We start from the raw sequence: 14,228 nt of genomic DNA on the forward strand, positions 1-14,228 counted from the left end.
GTTGGTTTCTATTTCATTACCAATATTGATATGCATTACCTATCTTAAGTGTAATTAATTGTTGTTTGACCCACTGGTCTTATGGTGAGTTGGTTGGGTTATGTTAGTTGCTTCAACCTTCCGGACTTATAGGGGATCGATTAGGTTATTGTTTGACCATGATTATGTATATTGTGTTGGATTGAGCCTTAATGGTTTGACTTTTGTTTTAAATATTTATGTTTAATTATGTTTCTTTGTTTGATATCATTCTCCGTTCTCCTTATGTTTTCTTACCCATGATAATCTATTACTCGTTGTTCTAGGATATGAGTTTAGCTTACCTATGGTAAGATGTAGTAGGTGTCATTATGAGCAGAGAATTGAGGTCATGACATTTTTGAATGTCACGCCCTAAAGTATATACTAGGTGTAACATGGTACATAGAACCCCAAAAGACTCTATACAAGCATATATCATACAAGATAATAGAAATAAATATTTCAAAAGTAGCATTTCATATTCTAAAAGAGTTTGATAAAACAGAATCTAAAATAATCTCAACAAGCCATCTAAACATCATAAGAAGTGGTTGAGATGTAACACATACACCACATACATAGTCCAAAAACTAGAAAGACATAAAGCAAGTAAAAATTTCATGGTCCTCGTAATACATGACTCACGCAGTATTGAATTTGATAGAATAATCAACTAATCACGAGTGTGAGAGGTAGGAGCACCAGACCCTACAGTAATGAGACAATATAGACATAAGTATGCATTCGTACATGAAATGTACTAAGTATGAGACAATATGTATAACTAGACAAGATGACATGAATAGCTTAAATATGAAATCCATGACAAACATTTGAACATTTAAAGGTTTAAAGAAGCAACAACATATATTTCATAAGATATGGTCCATGCGTTTAAAATATGAGATATAAGAAAAGCATTTGGAGAACAAAATCGTATTTGTGGGATATTACTGACAATAAGACCATAAGATTTATATCATGGAATCAGTATGTCCCTCATACTAAAAGAAGGGATTTCTACTTTACAAGGTAGAATTTGTACACATCATATTTTTCTAAAGTGGATCCGTTAGTTAGGTCATTTATAATAATTCTACTGAGGCACATAGTTACAGACTATAAGTTGTTACTAGAAATTACCCTATTTGAGCATCCGCCTCAAAGCCTTCTTGGTGCTTAGTCAAAATGTCAATGAAATTGACAAAAATCAAAATCATTATAACATAGGAAATATATGATTAATGGTTAATCCAAATCCAGATATCAAAACATAGAATAGCTCCTTAAATTACAATTCAAGCATAGGTGAAAAAACCTTTCACTATTGTGAATCCATATGTGAGAAATTTTTTAACAATCATGATTATATTCGTATGTGAGAAAACCTTTCACAATAATATATATACTTCCATCTAAAAGCATCATATCATCATAAACATCATTTATATAAGACATGCATAATCCTTCAAGCTTCGTTCAAAAATTTATGAATTTTTCACAAGTTCATAATTTGAAAGTCATGGATGATGGTTGACTTCATATGATTTCTACTAGATATCATATAATTTACATTAAATCATGCAATGGAAGACTTAAACAACAAGAAAAGAATCACAATTGAATGAAACTCATGTAGAATTAAGAAGAATCCTAATTTGATCAATTAAATTGAAAAGCTTGGAAACCCCATGGAGGAATGGACTCCATATTTGAATACCTACATACCTTTCTACTCAAAGCCCAAGATCAATAGTGAATTGAAGAACTTAGAGGAACCCTAGCTTCTTCTTTTTCCTTAGATTGAGAGGGAATTTGGGAGAATGAATCTGGCTGAGTTCCAGAAAACAAGATAATAGGTTTGAAGTGGGTAGATATAGAACTTAAAGTATCTATATAAGACTTAGGATAAAGGATAAAACGGCATAGTATAGAATTAAAACATTTCAGAAAGACCCAAAATTTCCTAAGAAATAAAAGTCGGACTGGTCTACGATTGTAATCTACGGACCATAACACTTTCTATGATTCGTACTGGTCAATCATAGACCAACAACTGGGATCTTAAAATTACCCAACTTTTGATGGGACCCTTCTACTGTCCATAGGACTTTCCTAAGCTCGTAGACTACTAGAATTCAACCTTAGCCCTAAATTTCACTAACTTGAATTGCTTCCACGGAACACACCTATGACCCGTAGACCATACGACGGACTGTCCTGATCAATCGTAGGATAAGGTACTGGAACTTGATTTTAAAAATATTTTTTCAACTTTCTATGAGACTAGTCTACGACCCGTAGAAAGTTCTACGAATAGTAGACTAGTCTCATACACCTAAACCATTAGAAAAAAATATGCAACCTATTCTTTTTTTGAAATTTGTGGTGTTACAATAAAATAATTTTTTAAATATCTATAAAAGTATAAAGTATATAAATCTTTCCTTGCAATGATTTTAAAAGCATTTTAAATTTTGAAAAACAATAATTATAACATTGTTTGAAATTGAAAAGGCTCAAGAAATCAGTTAGAATATGGAGAGTCTAAATTGGTTTTCAACAAGCACGTGTAGTTTTTCTTTTAAATATTTACATCATTGAAAATTTGAAGTTGTTGCATCTGCCACTACTTCATTAAAGTTTGGTACAACTTTTTATGTGATGTGGTCAAGGTGCACTTTAATTATTGAAAGACCCATTGAGTCAAAATCTTAATCAGGAAAAAAAATAACTATACAAAGGACCAGCCTAAAATCTAAAGCACAACCAAAAATCAGCAAAAATAAAAACTAAAACATAAGAAAATCAAATAGAAAAACAAAACAATAAACAAAAATCTATATTGGATGTGCGAGAGATACCAGATGTTTCTAGTGAAAACTCTGACAGTCAAAAATAATATTCGATGATGAATATATCATACAAAATTAATAAAAATTTTCGTATTCTCTTACTAAACAGAAATCAGTGTTTGTTCATCATGTTGAATTAATTGTCTCAAGTAATTTTATCATTAACAACTAGTTTTGCTTTTTTGGATCTATCCTTTAATGGGTTGAATCTCACAAGATAAATTAATACCACAATCTAAGTTTAAATTTTTAAAAGGTTAATTATTTAGTTTTTGTTAGGAGATTATGTGAGGAGATCTAGATATATACCCGTTAAGAGCCTAATAACTCGTTATCTTGGTAATATGGTGTATAACTCCAATACCCTTATTGTTGTATCATATCAGCTTACCTGAATTGTTGTCGATGAAAATTTGTTGAGATTGTATAGAAAGCTATTTGAAATTGAAGATGTATGTTCGTATTCAGACAACCACACATTTTTTATTCCAAAAATAAATAAATTAGATGATAGAAAACTAAATTTTTTCTATGGTTTACCCTAAGCTTCAAAAAATGCTAATAACAATAAATTCTATGTCAATAATCAGGATCTCAAGGCATGATGATACTTACCATCACCCACAAGTAGGTAAGTCAATCCATATATCTAAACGATAAGTAACAAGCAACCGAGTAACTGTTAATAGTATAAAGGAAAGCAACGCAAAAATGAGAAATGACATCAATATATACATACAACAATATACAATCCAATCTCACAATCTAGTGGATGAAAAAATAAAGCTACTAAAAAAATATAAATCTCAAAAGTAGACCAAAAATTACAAACCTGTCTCAAATACAGATGACTGCACAAAACTAAATTAAGATGGAGATAAGTCAAACCAGGAAGCCATCAACTTACCCTCAATCTCCAAATATCTCTACAAATTGTCAAATCACCGATGTCAGATAATGCTCATATTTGCATCAAGAAACACGTATAGAGTGTAATGATATAGTAGAGGCTTAAAATATTTAGGAAATATCCAAGAACTCCTAAGAAATAACTATCGGACTGGCCTGTGATTTTAACAAACGAACCGTATACAAATTATTGGGACCTTAAACTACTAAAATTTTGATGAACCCTTCTACGGTCTATAGGACTTCCTACGGTCTATAGCCCCTACTCGTAGAACTTAGCCTTAACCTCAAAATTTCAAGAAGTCTAGATTGCTTCTACGGAACACACCTACGACCCATAGACCATACGATGGAACATTCCGATCGATTGTAGGATAAGGTATTGGACTTAATTTAAAAAATTATTTTCCAACTTTTTACTAGACTGGTCTACGATCCATAGAAAGTTCTACAACTATAGACTAGTCTCATAGACCTGAACCAGTAGACAAAATTTATGCAACCTATTCCTTTTTTGAAATCTATGGTGTACAATAAAATAATTTTCTCAATGTTTATAAAAGTAGAAATTAATGAATCTTGCCTTGCAATGATTTTACAAATATTTTAAATTTTGTAAAACAATTATTACAACATTGCTTGAGATTGAAAAGGCTAAAAAAATTAATTAGAATATGGAGTGTCTAAATTGGTTGTCAAAAAGAACGTATAGTTTTTTCTTTTATAAATCAACATCCCTAAAAAAATTAGTTGTCTTAGCATATGCTACTACTTCATTAAAGTTTGTAACAACTTTTTATGAGATGTGGTGAAATTGCACCTTTTTCTTATTGATAGATCCATTGGGTAAAAACTCTTTATTAGCAAAGCAAACAACTATACAAAGAATCGGTCCAAAAACTAAAGACGAACAAAAACTCAGCAATAAATTAAAAACTAAAGCACAAGAAAATCAAATAGCAAAACAAAACAAGAAACAAAAACCTAAAATGTATGTTAACGAGATACTAGATGCTTCTAGTGAAAACTCCGGCAGTCGATAAACTATAGGAGATGTCTGAGAGTTTAAATCTTTAAGATAATGACACACATTTACATAAGCTCTCAAGTACAAATAAAGAGAGGTAATGACACACATATACATAAGCTCTCAAGTACAAATAAAGAGAGGTAATGACACACATATTACATAAGCTCTCAAGTACAAATAAAGAGAGGTAATGACACACATATACATAAGCTCTCAAGTACAATAAAGAGAGGAGGCTAATTTTAGAGACATGAGTTTTATGGTGTCATTAAGAAAGAAAATAAGTTAATTACCCTTCTCTGATTATTAAAAATATGGAAAAAGCAACTGAAGAGAATATTAGCCTTATAGCTTCCTGCTTACAAGGAATAATAGAAACATATGAGTTATTATTAAGTGGAAGATGCTCATGAGGATTGAAGATGTGAAGACGTATCAAGTTTTATCAAGCAAAATGTTTCTTTCAATCATTTGCATAACTTGCTCTTTCTTATAAGACTACTGTACCAAATTGCCTTTGTTTCATTCTTCCTGTATGTTCTTCCATTTGCTGGCCTAGAAACCCAATATGGAAATTTCTCAAACATTTTGCTTTTATAAATGAATGGCTCTGGACATTGAATACTTGCAAACCGTAGACTGATTCTATACATTTGTACTTTCAGGATTAGAAAAGATCTTTATTAGCTAATGCTACCTAGAGATAGCTGTACATGAAAATATACACGAGTAACAGCCCTTAAATTCTCCCCTTTAACTACGAAAAAATAAGGTTAACGGAGAAAACATATTTGGCCATCAAAATTCCATGGTTGTGTCGTCGTTTCGTAATAATTTACCAGCTTACTAGCTACTCCTTCCAAAACTAGCTTACTATTATATCTTTTTTCTCCGCTTGTAACATTTGTATTGGACAACACCTGTTTTTTCTAAAACATTACTATCAGTAACTTCAGCTTGGTATTGCAGACTAGTCTCATCCTGGCAACCAAGAGGAGCTTGCTGGTTCGCCTGCTCAAAGACCATAAACGATAATACTTAACATGAGGATCTAAGTAAAGAAAACCTGCTGAGACAATGTTATGAGTAATGGAAATGTACCACAGTAATGAGAGGTGTTGGAGCATCCATATCATTGCTTTCACATCCTCCAGGTGCACTAGAAGTGGTAAGACAGTTTAGTTTTTATCAGCTAGGAAAGAAATTGCAGAGTTTGAACAAAACATATAGCACAAGATCACAATCAAATCCTAAGTATGCATTTGGATCCTAAACGTGTTCACTGTTCCAAAGGACAATCAAGACCGGACAACCTAATATAAGACTACAAACAGCCTCTGCAACCAACATTCTTATACAACAAAAGTAGATCTATAATAAGATGCTCATTTGCTGAACTTCCTAATCCCCTATCCATTATATGTTATCACTCCTAAGTACAACAGTAATTATATCTTTTAGTAGTCTTTATTTCCTGTAATAGTGCAGTTTTTCGTTCCAGTAATGTTAGGTGGCAACCTGCTTGACTAATGATATTTCTCTTGCCACCTTTTCACCTAGTGGGCCATTTGCCCATTAAAAATATTGAAATATCATTACAATCCCCCACTATTTCAAGATTTTTCAACGAAAAAGTACTAAATTAAAGAGTAAAAAAAGATTGTTGGATTTGCATGGCCTAAATGCAATAGGTTTTGGTGTCTTTTGAACTATGAACCAAACTTTTAACTTCCAGAATTACGGGTGAAATATATTTCTATGAACCAATAATTCTTATTGTAAGTCAGAGATTATATTAATCACATTTAGACTTGTAATTTTGTTGTTCAACACGATTTTTGTGCCCATAGGCCCTGAGGGTGCCTGGTTATCCATGAGAGCTCTAGAAACTAGGCCAAAATCTCATAGGAGCAGTCTCACTCCACTTCACATACAGGTGAGTTCATCAAATGTATATTATTTTGAATACACCATCTTTAAGGACTAAAATTCATAAAAGTTAACAACTCATCACTCACAATTAGTAATAGTTCAAGCACTCTCAATTAGTGTGCAGTATTAATATTGACTTGTTACTAACCAGATGAACCTACTTCATGATTAAGTTTCTTTTTTGAAAAATTATTTATGACCAATAGGTTTTGCACCAGGAGGTAAATCTGTCAAAATCCATGTATTAGTCTTCATAATTGAATCAATTTCAATTTCATTGCCTCTTTCAAAAATTTAGCATCGAAGAAAGATATAACTTCCAAATAATTTGATGATTCATTGTCAACAAAAAGAGTTTGAAAATCATTTTCATAAAAGAAAAAAAAACACTCTTTCCTAGGCATTTAACTCCTCATTTCCTCAATAGTAGCAAGATTGACTATTTATTTCGACGGGTGCTTGAGAAATTGTATATGTTCTTTATCTCAATAATAGTATTGCAATCAAGTGCATCACTCTTTAAGACAAGAAATCTATATGCAGATATCTATCTTCAGCATAGTTAAAAAGCATGCAATCAGCAGTTTTAGAACTTATTTTACTCTTTCTAGGTTTCGAGAAAAGAAAATTAACATGGCACTCCCACACTTCAATATTTCAATTTAGGTTTATAACCTTTCCACAACTCATAAGGAGTACTGCTAATTCTTTTATGATGAATCCCATCTTAATTAGTTTTAATTAGTTCTAATGCTCCTGATAATTTGTGGGATAAAGCTATATTCTGCATGTCACTTGTCTCCTAAAGACATAATTATCAAGCTTGAATAGGTTATCAAAGTCATATTACAATTTTCATGTTACGTTCTGCATAATTCGAATATCATATCTCTCTGATTACTCCCTTCTTCAGTCCTAAAAAAACAGAGAAAACAAAAGGGAAACATACTCTGCATATCCTTGACCCACAATTTCACTCCCTTCAAGTTGCTCAGCTTGGAAGACCTCAGAAAGCGCACTGTTTCCATCCAACTCAACAGTCTCCTTGCTTTTTATGTGGTCAAGTTGAGGTTGATAAGCTTCTGAATAAAAATGACGTTTTAGTCCATGCATATCAAATCTCCATCTCCTTCCACAGTAAATGAAGATTTTTACACACCTGTTGAGTCACTTGATACCTCTGGAGGGATATTCTGGAGGAGTTTCTGACACATTACTGTACCCTGGAAATCAAGAAAAGTGTAATTCAAGAAGTTTAGCCTCTGAGATTCTTTCACCATTGTGAAACCAAATGACGTGGTCCATGTGTTTAGCACGGCGGGCGCAGCAGGCAAAACTAGCCTCTCAACTCCTAATTCCATTAGTTTCTGGAGTGAATAACAAAATTGCATTAGTTGAAAGGCAAGCAGAACAGATGACAAGCATATTAAATCTATGTCAAAGCATGCCCATCATTATCCCACGTACGTAGCGACAAAGAAAGAAAACCATCTGATATGATCTTGTCATCAGATCAGATGACAAGCATATTCAATCTATTTCAAAGCATGCTCATCATTATCCCATGTACGTAGCAACAAAGAAAGAAAACCATAGATTTGCACCATAACATCACTTATTCTTAACTAGAATTGAAATCCTTTTGTTTTGATAGGTAACCATAACTTGACATCGATGTGGCATAACTGAGCATTGAAGCCAACCAAAAAAATAAAGCCCTAAGAGTGTTGCTTAATATGACATCTAGAGAACCAAAATAACCATGTCCAAAGGTTTTTCTCTTATAAAATGCATGTTTATACTTCCGATAAGGAGAGCAAGCCAATGTCCCCGAACAGTCAACTCAAATGCATAGCCTCGAAAATGTTAATTATATAACCATCGAACGAAAGAAACACATGACAAAAAAAATTAAAATTCAAAGATATCTCCTATAAATTATAGCTTTCATGAACATCCCTTCTTAATAAAGTAATTCTTTTTTATCTTTTAAAAACAGACATTAGATACATCCTTAGCAACAACTCTTCCTTCCGCTCTCTGAAGAAGGAAAATGAAAGAAAAAGTAGATTTGCATACCGTTTCAAGCTCATTCATTAAGATGTGACACATTCCAAGTCTGCGGTACTGAAATCTTGTTGCCACAAGAGGAACCTCAGCTACTTTTTCTCCATAAATCCTATGAGCATGAAAATTGTTAGCTTACTATCTAAAATTCAGTCACATTATTCAACTAATTTTTCAGACTAAAGAGATTCATACTAAATGATAACTTGAGAAAAGTTTACTTCAATGAATGATACTAATATATAATGGTTGGATACCTCACAGTCGCTACTGTAATCACTTCGTCATTTCTTTCCAGAAGTACAGTATAGAAACCCTGAAAATTTAAGCGATTCAGCTCTGACCTGCAATTTCGTATAACAACTTTTTTCAGAGCATAGATAATTAAAACATATAGATACAAGTCTCTGAAAGTAGTGTTTAAGCAACTCGAGAGATAAACACTACACTTGCTAAGTAAACCCACAACAATTTGCTGTCAAAAGAACATCTGGTTAGAATCGAATACCATACTCAAATATCAGCTAGGTACTGCAGCTTCGAAACTAATATGTGTTCAAGTTGAGATATATCATGTCATCTACAGTTCTTTTTACACAGATTACCATGTTCTCTATAGTTACAAGTCTAAAGGCACTTCCAACTTCTATTATGGCAAGTCTAAAATCATGGCTGATTAAGTTCATGAATGGTAGAAGCTCTAATCTAACCTTCGGTGAAACAGTGTCAACAATGAATGTGTCATATGATATGCTTAACTTAGTTTTCCATAAATTATGCAGTTCAACAAGAATATTTGCACATAATTCAACAAAGGTTACTCAAGAATTTCTAAAGCTGGATATTACCATCTATTGAAGATAACATCTTCCATAAGATCCCTCCTTGTGTAAGGTTCTTCGACAGGCTCAAAGCATTCATGCATCACATCCAAAGCGACACCAAGTTTACTATAAGTCTCCAGGACGAACTCATCTTTAGCAGCATCTGAATCAAAATCATCAGGTTTTACGTATTTCAATAAAGTCCAAGTGAGGTTATCAATTCCCACTATGACTGGCTTTGCCAAGAGTTGGTGGATACCCAAACATATCTGCAACAGACATTAAGTTGACTTAGACAAACTGTTTCTTAAAAGTAAACTTCAATAGACAGAAGCGGATACTAGTTTAACATATCCCTAGGATTTATAAGATGGGAATAATCAACAAGAAATTCTTTTAAGATCCGACCGTTCAACTGCATTCTACACTGAAAATAACTTCTCAATGAGACAATTGACAAGAAATGGAAGCTGTGCGCTCTACTCAAGATGCAAATGCTTTCTATTCTGTCTTAGGCATGAATCCAATTACCTGCTCACATCTCTTATTGCAAAACCATTTTCCTACAGGATAACAATCCAGCTTTTGAAGGCCCTTATCTCTCATGCACCGAGCATGATCTGTACATAAGTGATCAACATCAGTAATGCCAAACATCCACAGAATCCTGTATATGCTGCTGTAGGAACATAAAAAATGATCAAAAGAGCTTCTTACACTTGTGCTCACACTGAAAACAGATAAGTAGACTGCTGTCTGTAAAGTGGTCTTTGTTTTTATCAAATCTGCTCTGGCCACACATTTCACAACAGCATGATGGACAAAACCACTCGCCATCAGGAACCTCCTGTTTAAGCAATAGAATGCAGTTGTATCAAACAGGTGTAGAACCAATATGCAAAATGCTCTCTCTCTATCTATCTATCTATCTATTTATCACTGCCTAACCAATGTAATTGACAATATGGATCACAGGGAATCTGCAACCCATAACACCAACACTATTTTAGTGTAAACCAACTCCAACGGCTCCAACCTACAACACTAAAAAGAATATTCACTTTATATTCTTCCCTCTCTTCAATATTATATTCTTATCTTTTATTTCATTTATCTTTTCAAAAGTTTTATATAATACAAATAATAATAAAATAATCACAAAGAGATTTGGTGTTGATGAATAGTATTTCACCAAATTTGGTGTAACACTATTTATACACAAAAATAGTGCAAGAATTGGTGTTGGGTTGGAGATGGGAGGAGATAGAAACAAAGGTACGATAAGAGTGACAGAGAGAAAGAGACCTTCATTCCAAGGCAACCAATATGAAAGGAAGATGGGCATTCATCACACAGAAGTAATTCACCACCGTAATGGCACACAGAACACACATTGTCATTTGTGCCCAAATGGCTGCGCTTCTTCAACAAAGGTGATCTCTTCCTTGTGTTTCTTACAATACTCTTTTCTTTCATCTGCAGTTGACAATCAAGAAGGGATCGTCCATCTTCCAAAAATATATTTGCTGAAGGTCTGTGATAACTGCTTCCAGCATGCACCTCAAAATTGCTAATTCCATAAACTTTTTGACAGCACTTGCATTTGATCCCTGCACGAGTGATCCATCCTTCTGCCATTGGACGACCATCTTTTTTCACACGATACTGCACTTTGGCACGGGGAAGAACCATATTATTGTCAATCAACCAAGATAAAACTGTTCGAGGTGTATGATGCAAGGAAGAAGAAACTGTTGCCTGCCGAGCTCTTTTACTTGATCGCAACTGACAAGCTGAAGACTGAGATTCTGTACCATCTATTACTGTTCTTGAAGATCTAGATTTTCCTTCTTTTAACATGTTCCACCCACCTGTGTGGTTACTCTTCTTTCTTGTTTCGCTGATTTCACAAACTGTGACTTTATTAAGTTGAGTAGGTTCTTTCCGAAGTGGCAAGGCAGAAAATGTCGCCATTGATAATTTCTTACATGAGGTCCTGTGAGGTGCCAAATTTCCCTGAAGTTCCAGAACATTTGACCGGGAAACTAATTCAGGCATCTGTCCCTCAGCTTTCCACTGCTGCATACACCATATGCATGCTGTTCGAAGAGAGATGAATTTTTTCCTCCCATGAGGAGGACAATACCGCAGTTCTCTCCTGTCCCCTTTCTGACAATAAGAAAATATCCATCCTATTGCAGCGAGGTGTTTCTTAGCTTTCATGATCATAGACTTCTTTTCCCCACTGTTCAACTTCTTATAGGCAGGATAGTCTGGTGATCCCAATAAACAATAGTCAATTACAGCTTCAGGGCAATATTCAGGAGGAACGAGTGGTGCTTGAGAAGTATATTGCAGCTCAGACAACTCATTGCATGTCTGTGATTTTGCCAGGCAAGTAGAAAGGTTGAGATCATCAGATGAACCATCATATGATGTTTTCTGGCCTTCTGCCCGAGTTTCTGAATTTTCCAACATCTTACAAACTTTACGAAGTGATTGAAATATCTTCCCATCAGGAGCCACGTACCGTGTCCTAATGATGTTGTAATCCTTTGCTTGCTCAATTTTCCATCCTAAGTAAGACAGATGTTCCTTAAGTTCTTGCAAGGACTCTAAGGACCCATGGTTCGACATATAATTATCATTGCACTCGGAAACTGCATCAGGACAAAGCTCAGTTTCATGGGAGATGGTCTTCCATTCAAGTCGCTTCCTCTTGCTAGAATGTATCTTATTGTCACTCTTAGTAATTGACAAAGTACCGGAAATTTCATTTTTAGGGGGATGTGAAACTGACAAAGCATTAGGTGATATAGCTGGTTGTTGTTCTTGGCTTGGCAGAACTGAGTTAAACATAACACTACCACTCATTGGAACATCCTCTGATATTGGTACAAAACCCCCCGAAACAAGTTGTTTTTCTACAGGCTGAAGACATGATACATACGGATCCACACACAGCATCTCCCCACTAACCGAATTGCATATGGCTTCAATAAAAGGTACCATGGTGAGCTATCAATATATGTTTCAAACTTGGTATAGCCTGATGAAAATTCTATTAATTGCCTTCTCTACAAAGTCTGGTGTAGGGGAAGCTCAATCCTAAAAGCCACTAAACCAGTGCTTCAGCTTTCTTATCATGTTCTTGAAGTCTCCTGAAAAACAATTCATGAATTTAGCTTTCATGAAGTAACTGAATTTTTTTTTATGGTAAAATTCTTATTCAATTAAAAATTCATGGTCCCTCAAGATTAAATTCAACCAATTCACTGATTACATTGGCTTAAGAATGAATTCATTCAATTAAAAGTTCATGTTCCCTCAAGATTAAATTCAACCAATTCACTGATTACATTGACTTAAGCATGAATTCATTCAATTAAAAGTCAATGTTCCCTCAAGATTAAATTCAACCAATTCACTGATTACATTGACTTAAGCATGAATTCATTCAATTAAAAGTCCATATGCCCTCAAGATTAAATTCAACCAATTCACTGATCACATTGGCTTAAGAATGAATTCATCCAATTAAAAGTCCATCTTCTCTTCAAGATTAAATTCAACCGATTCACTGATTACATTGGCGTAATAATGAATTCATTCAATTAAAAATTCATGTTCACTGACAAGGGCGGCTCAACCTAAGGCTACCCAACAAAAACCCAAATTCAGTTCGCAATAATACGAAAACATATCGAAGATGCACAAAAAGAGAAGCACTAAGCAGACAAAAGGAGGAGGAGATTGATTACATACCTATAAAAGAAAACCAATGAAGGCGATGTAAAATATTATTTAATTGTGAGAAGTACCGTATTGACATGAGATGCCCTTTATTATTGTATTCTAATTGTATTTGTATTGGTATTTCTAGTGTTAGAGCTAGTCCAGCAGCAGTCAATATTCGGTTGGCCCATTTTATTTCGAGCTAATGTACAGGGGCTTTAAATTTGACATATTATATATAATCGCAAACTATTAATTCAAATTAAATGCTATAAATATAGTTTAATATAATTCTACTCCATGGTAAAATGTTATTTTGTCTCTCTCCTGGTGAATCTCACTTGCCGCTCTCGTTCTCGTTGGCAGTTTCCCTCGCCTCTCTCGCTCTTATACAAACACAAATGTATAAAATGTGTTTGTATTTGTATAAAGCGAGAGAAAATTATATATATATATATATATATATATATATATATTCGTTCCCCTTTCCCAGATTTCGCTCACCACTCTCCCAGATCTCACTCGTCTCTCTCACTTTATACAAATATAAATGTATACATTGTGTTTTTGTTTGTGTTTGTATAAAGCGAGAGAAAATTGTATATACAAATACAAATATTTATATTTTCGTCATATACACTTATGATTATGCAAATACGATCTTTTCCTGTCTAGTTTCCTTTTATCTTTCTCTCTTTCTTGCTTTATACAAACATAGATTATATAATTGATCTTTTGTATATGTATACCAAAATAGAAACAGATTATACAACTGTTTTCTTTTGTATATGTATAGTGAAATATACATATTTAAGTTGATATGGAGCACAATTATGTAAACTATTATTATAACGT

General features: G+C 33.7%; 1 protein-coding gene and 1 long non-coding RNA gene across 4 annotated transcripts; both read right to left on the bottom strand.

Moving 5' to 3' along the window:
* Window positions 1-479: 479 nt before the first annotated feature.
* Window positions 480-1,917, bottom strand: LOC104646357 (uncharacterized). Its single transcript, XR_740469.4, has 2 exons — window positions 1,750-1,917; window positions 480-729 (listed from the first exon to the last, which is right to left on the bottom strand). It is a non-coding gene; the product is annotated as an uncharacterized lncRNA (long non-coding RNA).
* Window positions 1,918-5,390: 3,473 nt separating this feature from the next.
* LOC101267496 (increased DNA methylation 1-like) lies at window positions 5,391-13,577 on the bottom strand. Of its 3 annotated transcripts, none has more exons than XM_010319670.4 (11): window positions 13,404-13,577; window positions 10,944-12,799; window positions 10,356-10,485; window positions 10,170-10,258; window positions 9,663-9,907; window positions 9,072-9,158; window positions 8,827-8,926; window positions 7,907-8,114; window positions 7,697-7,826; window positions 5,917-5,974; window positions 5,391-5,826 (listed from the first exon to the last, which is right to left on the bottom strand). In XM_010319670.4, the coding sequence occupies exons 2-11, from the start codon at window positions 12,648-12,650 to the stop codon at window positions 5,692-5,694; spliced, it is 2,889 nt and encodes a 962-aa protein (XP_010317972.1). In that variant the 5' UTR covers window positions 12,651-12,799; window positions 13,404-13,577; the 3' UTR covers window positions 5,391-5,691. The 3 variants fall into 3 exon arrangements, with proteins under 3 accessions (XP_010317972.1, XP_010317973.1, XP_004234922.1); XM_010319671.4 differs by having other exon boundaries at window positions 7,697-7,829; window positions 10,368-10,485; window positions 13,404-13,562; XM_004234874.5 differs by having other exon boundaries at window positions 7,697-7,829; window positions 13,404-13,562.
* Between the last annotated feature and the right edge of the window lie 651 nt (window positions 13,578-14,228).

This window comes from Solanum lycopersicum, chromosome 3 (assembly GCF_036512215.1).
Source record: "Solanum lycopersicum chromosome 3, SLM_r2.1".
NCBI lineage: Eukaryota > Viridiplantae > Streptophyta > Magnoliopsida > Solanales > Solanaceae > Solanum > Solanum lycopersicum.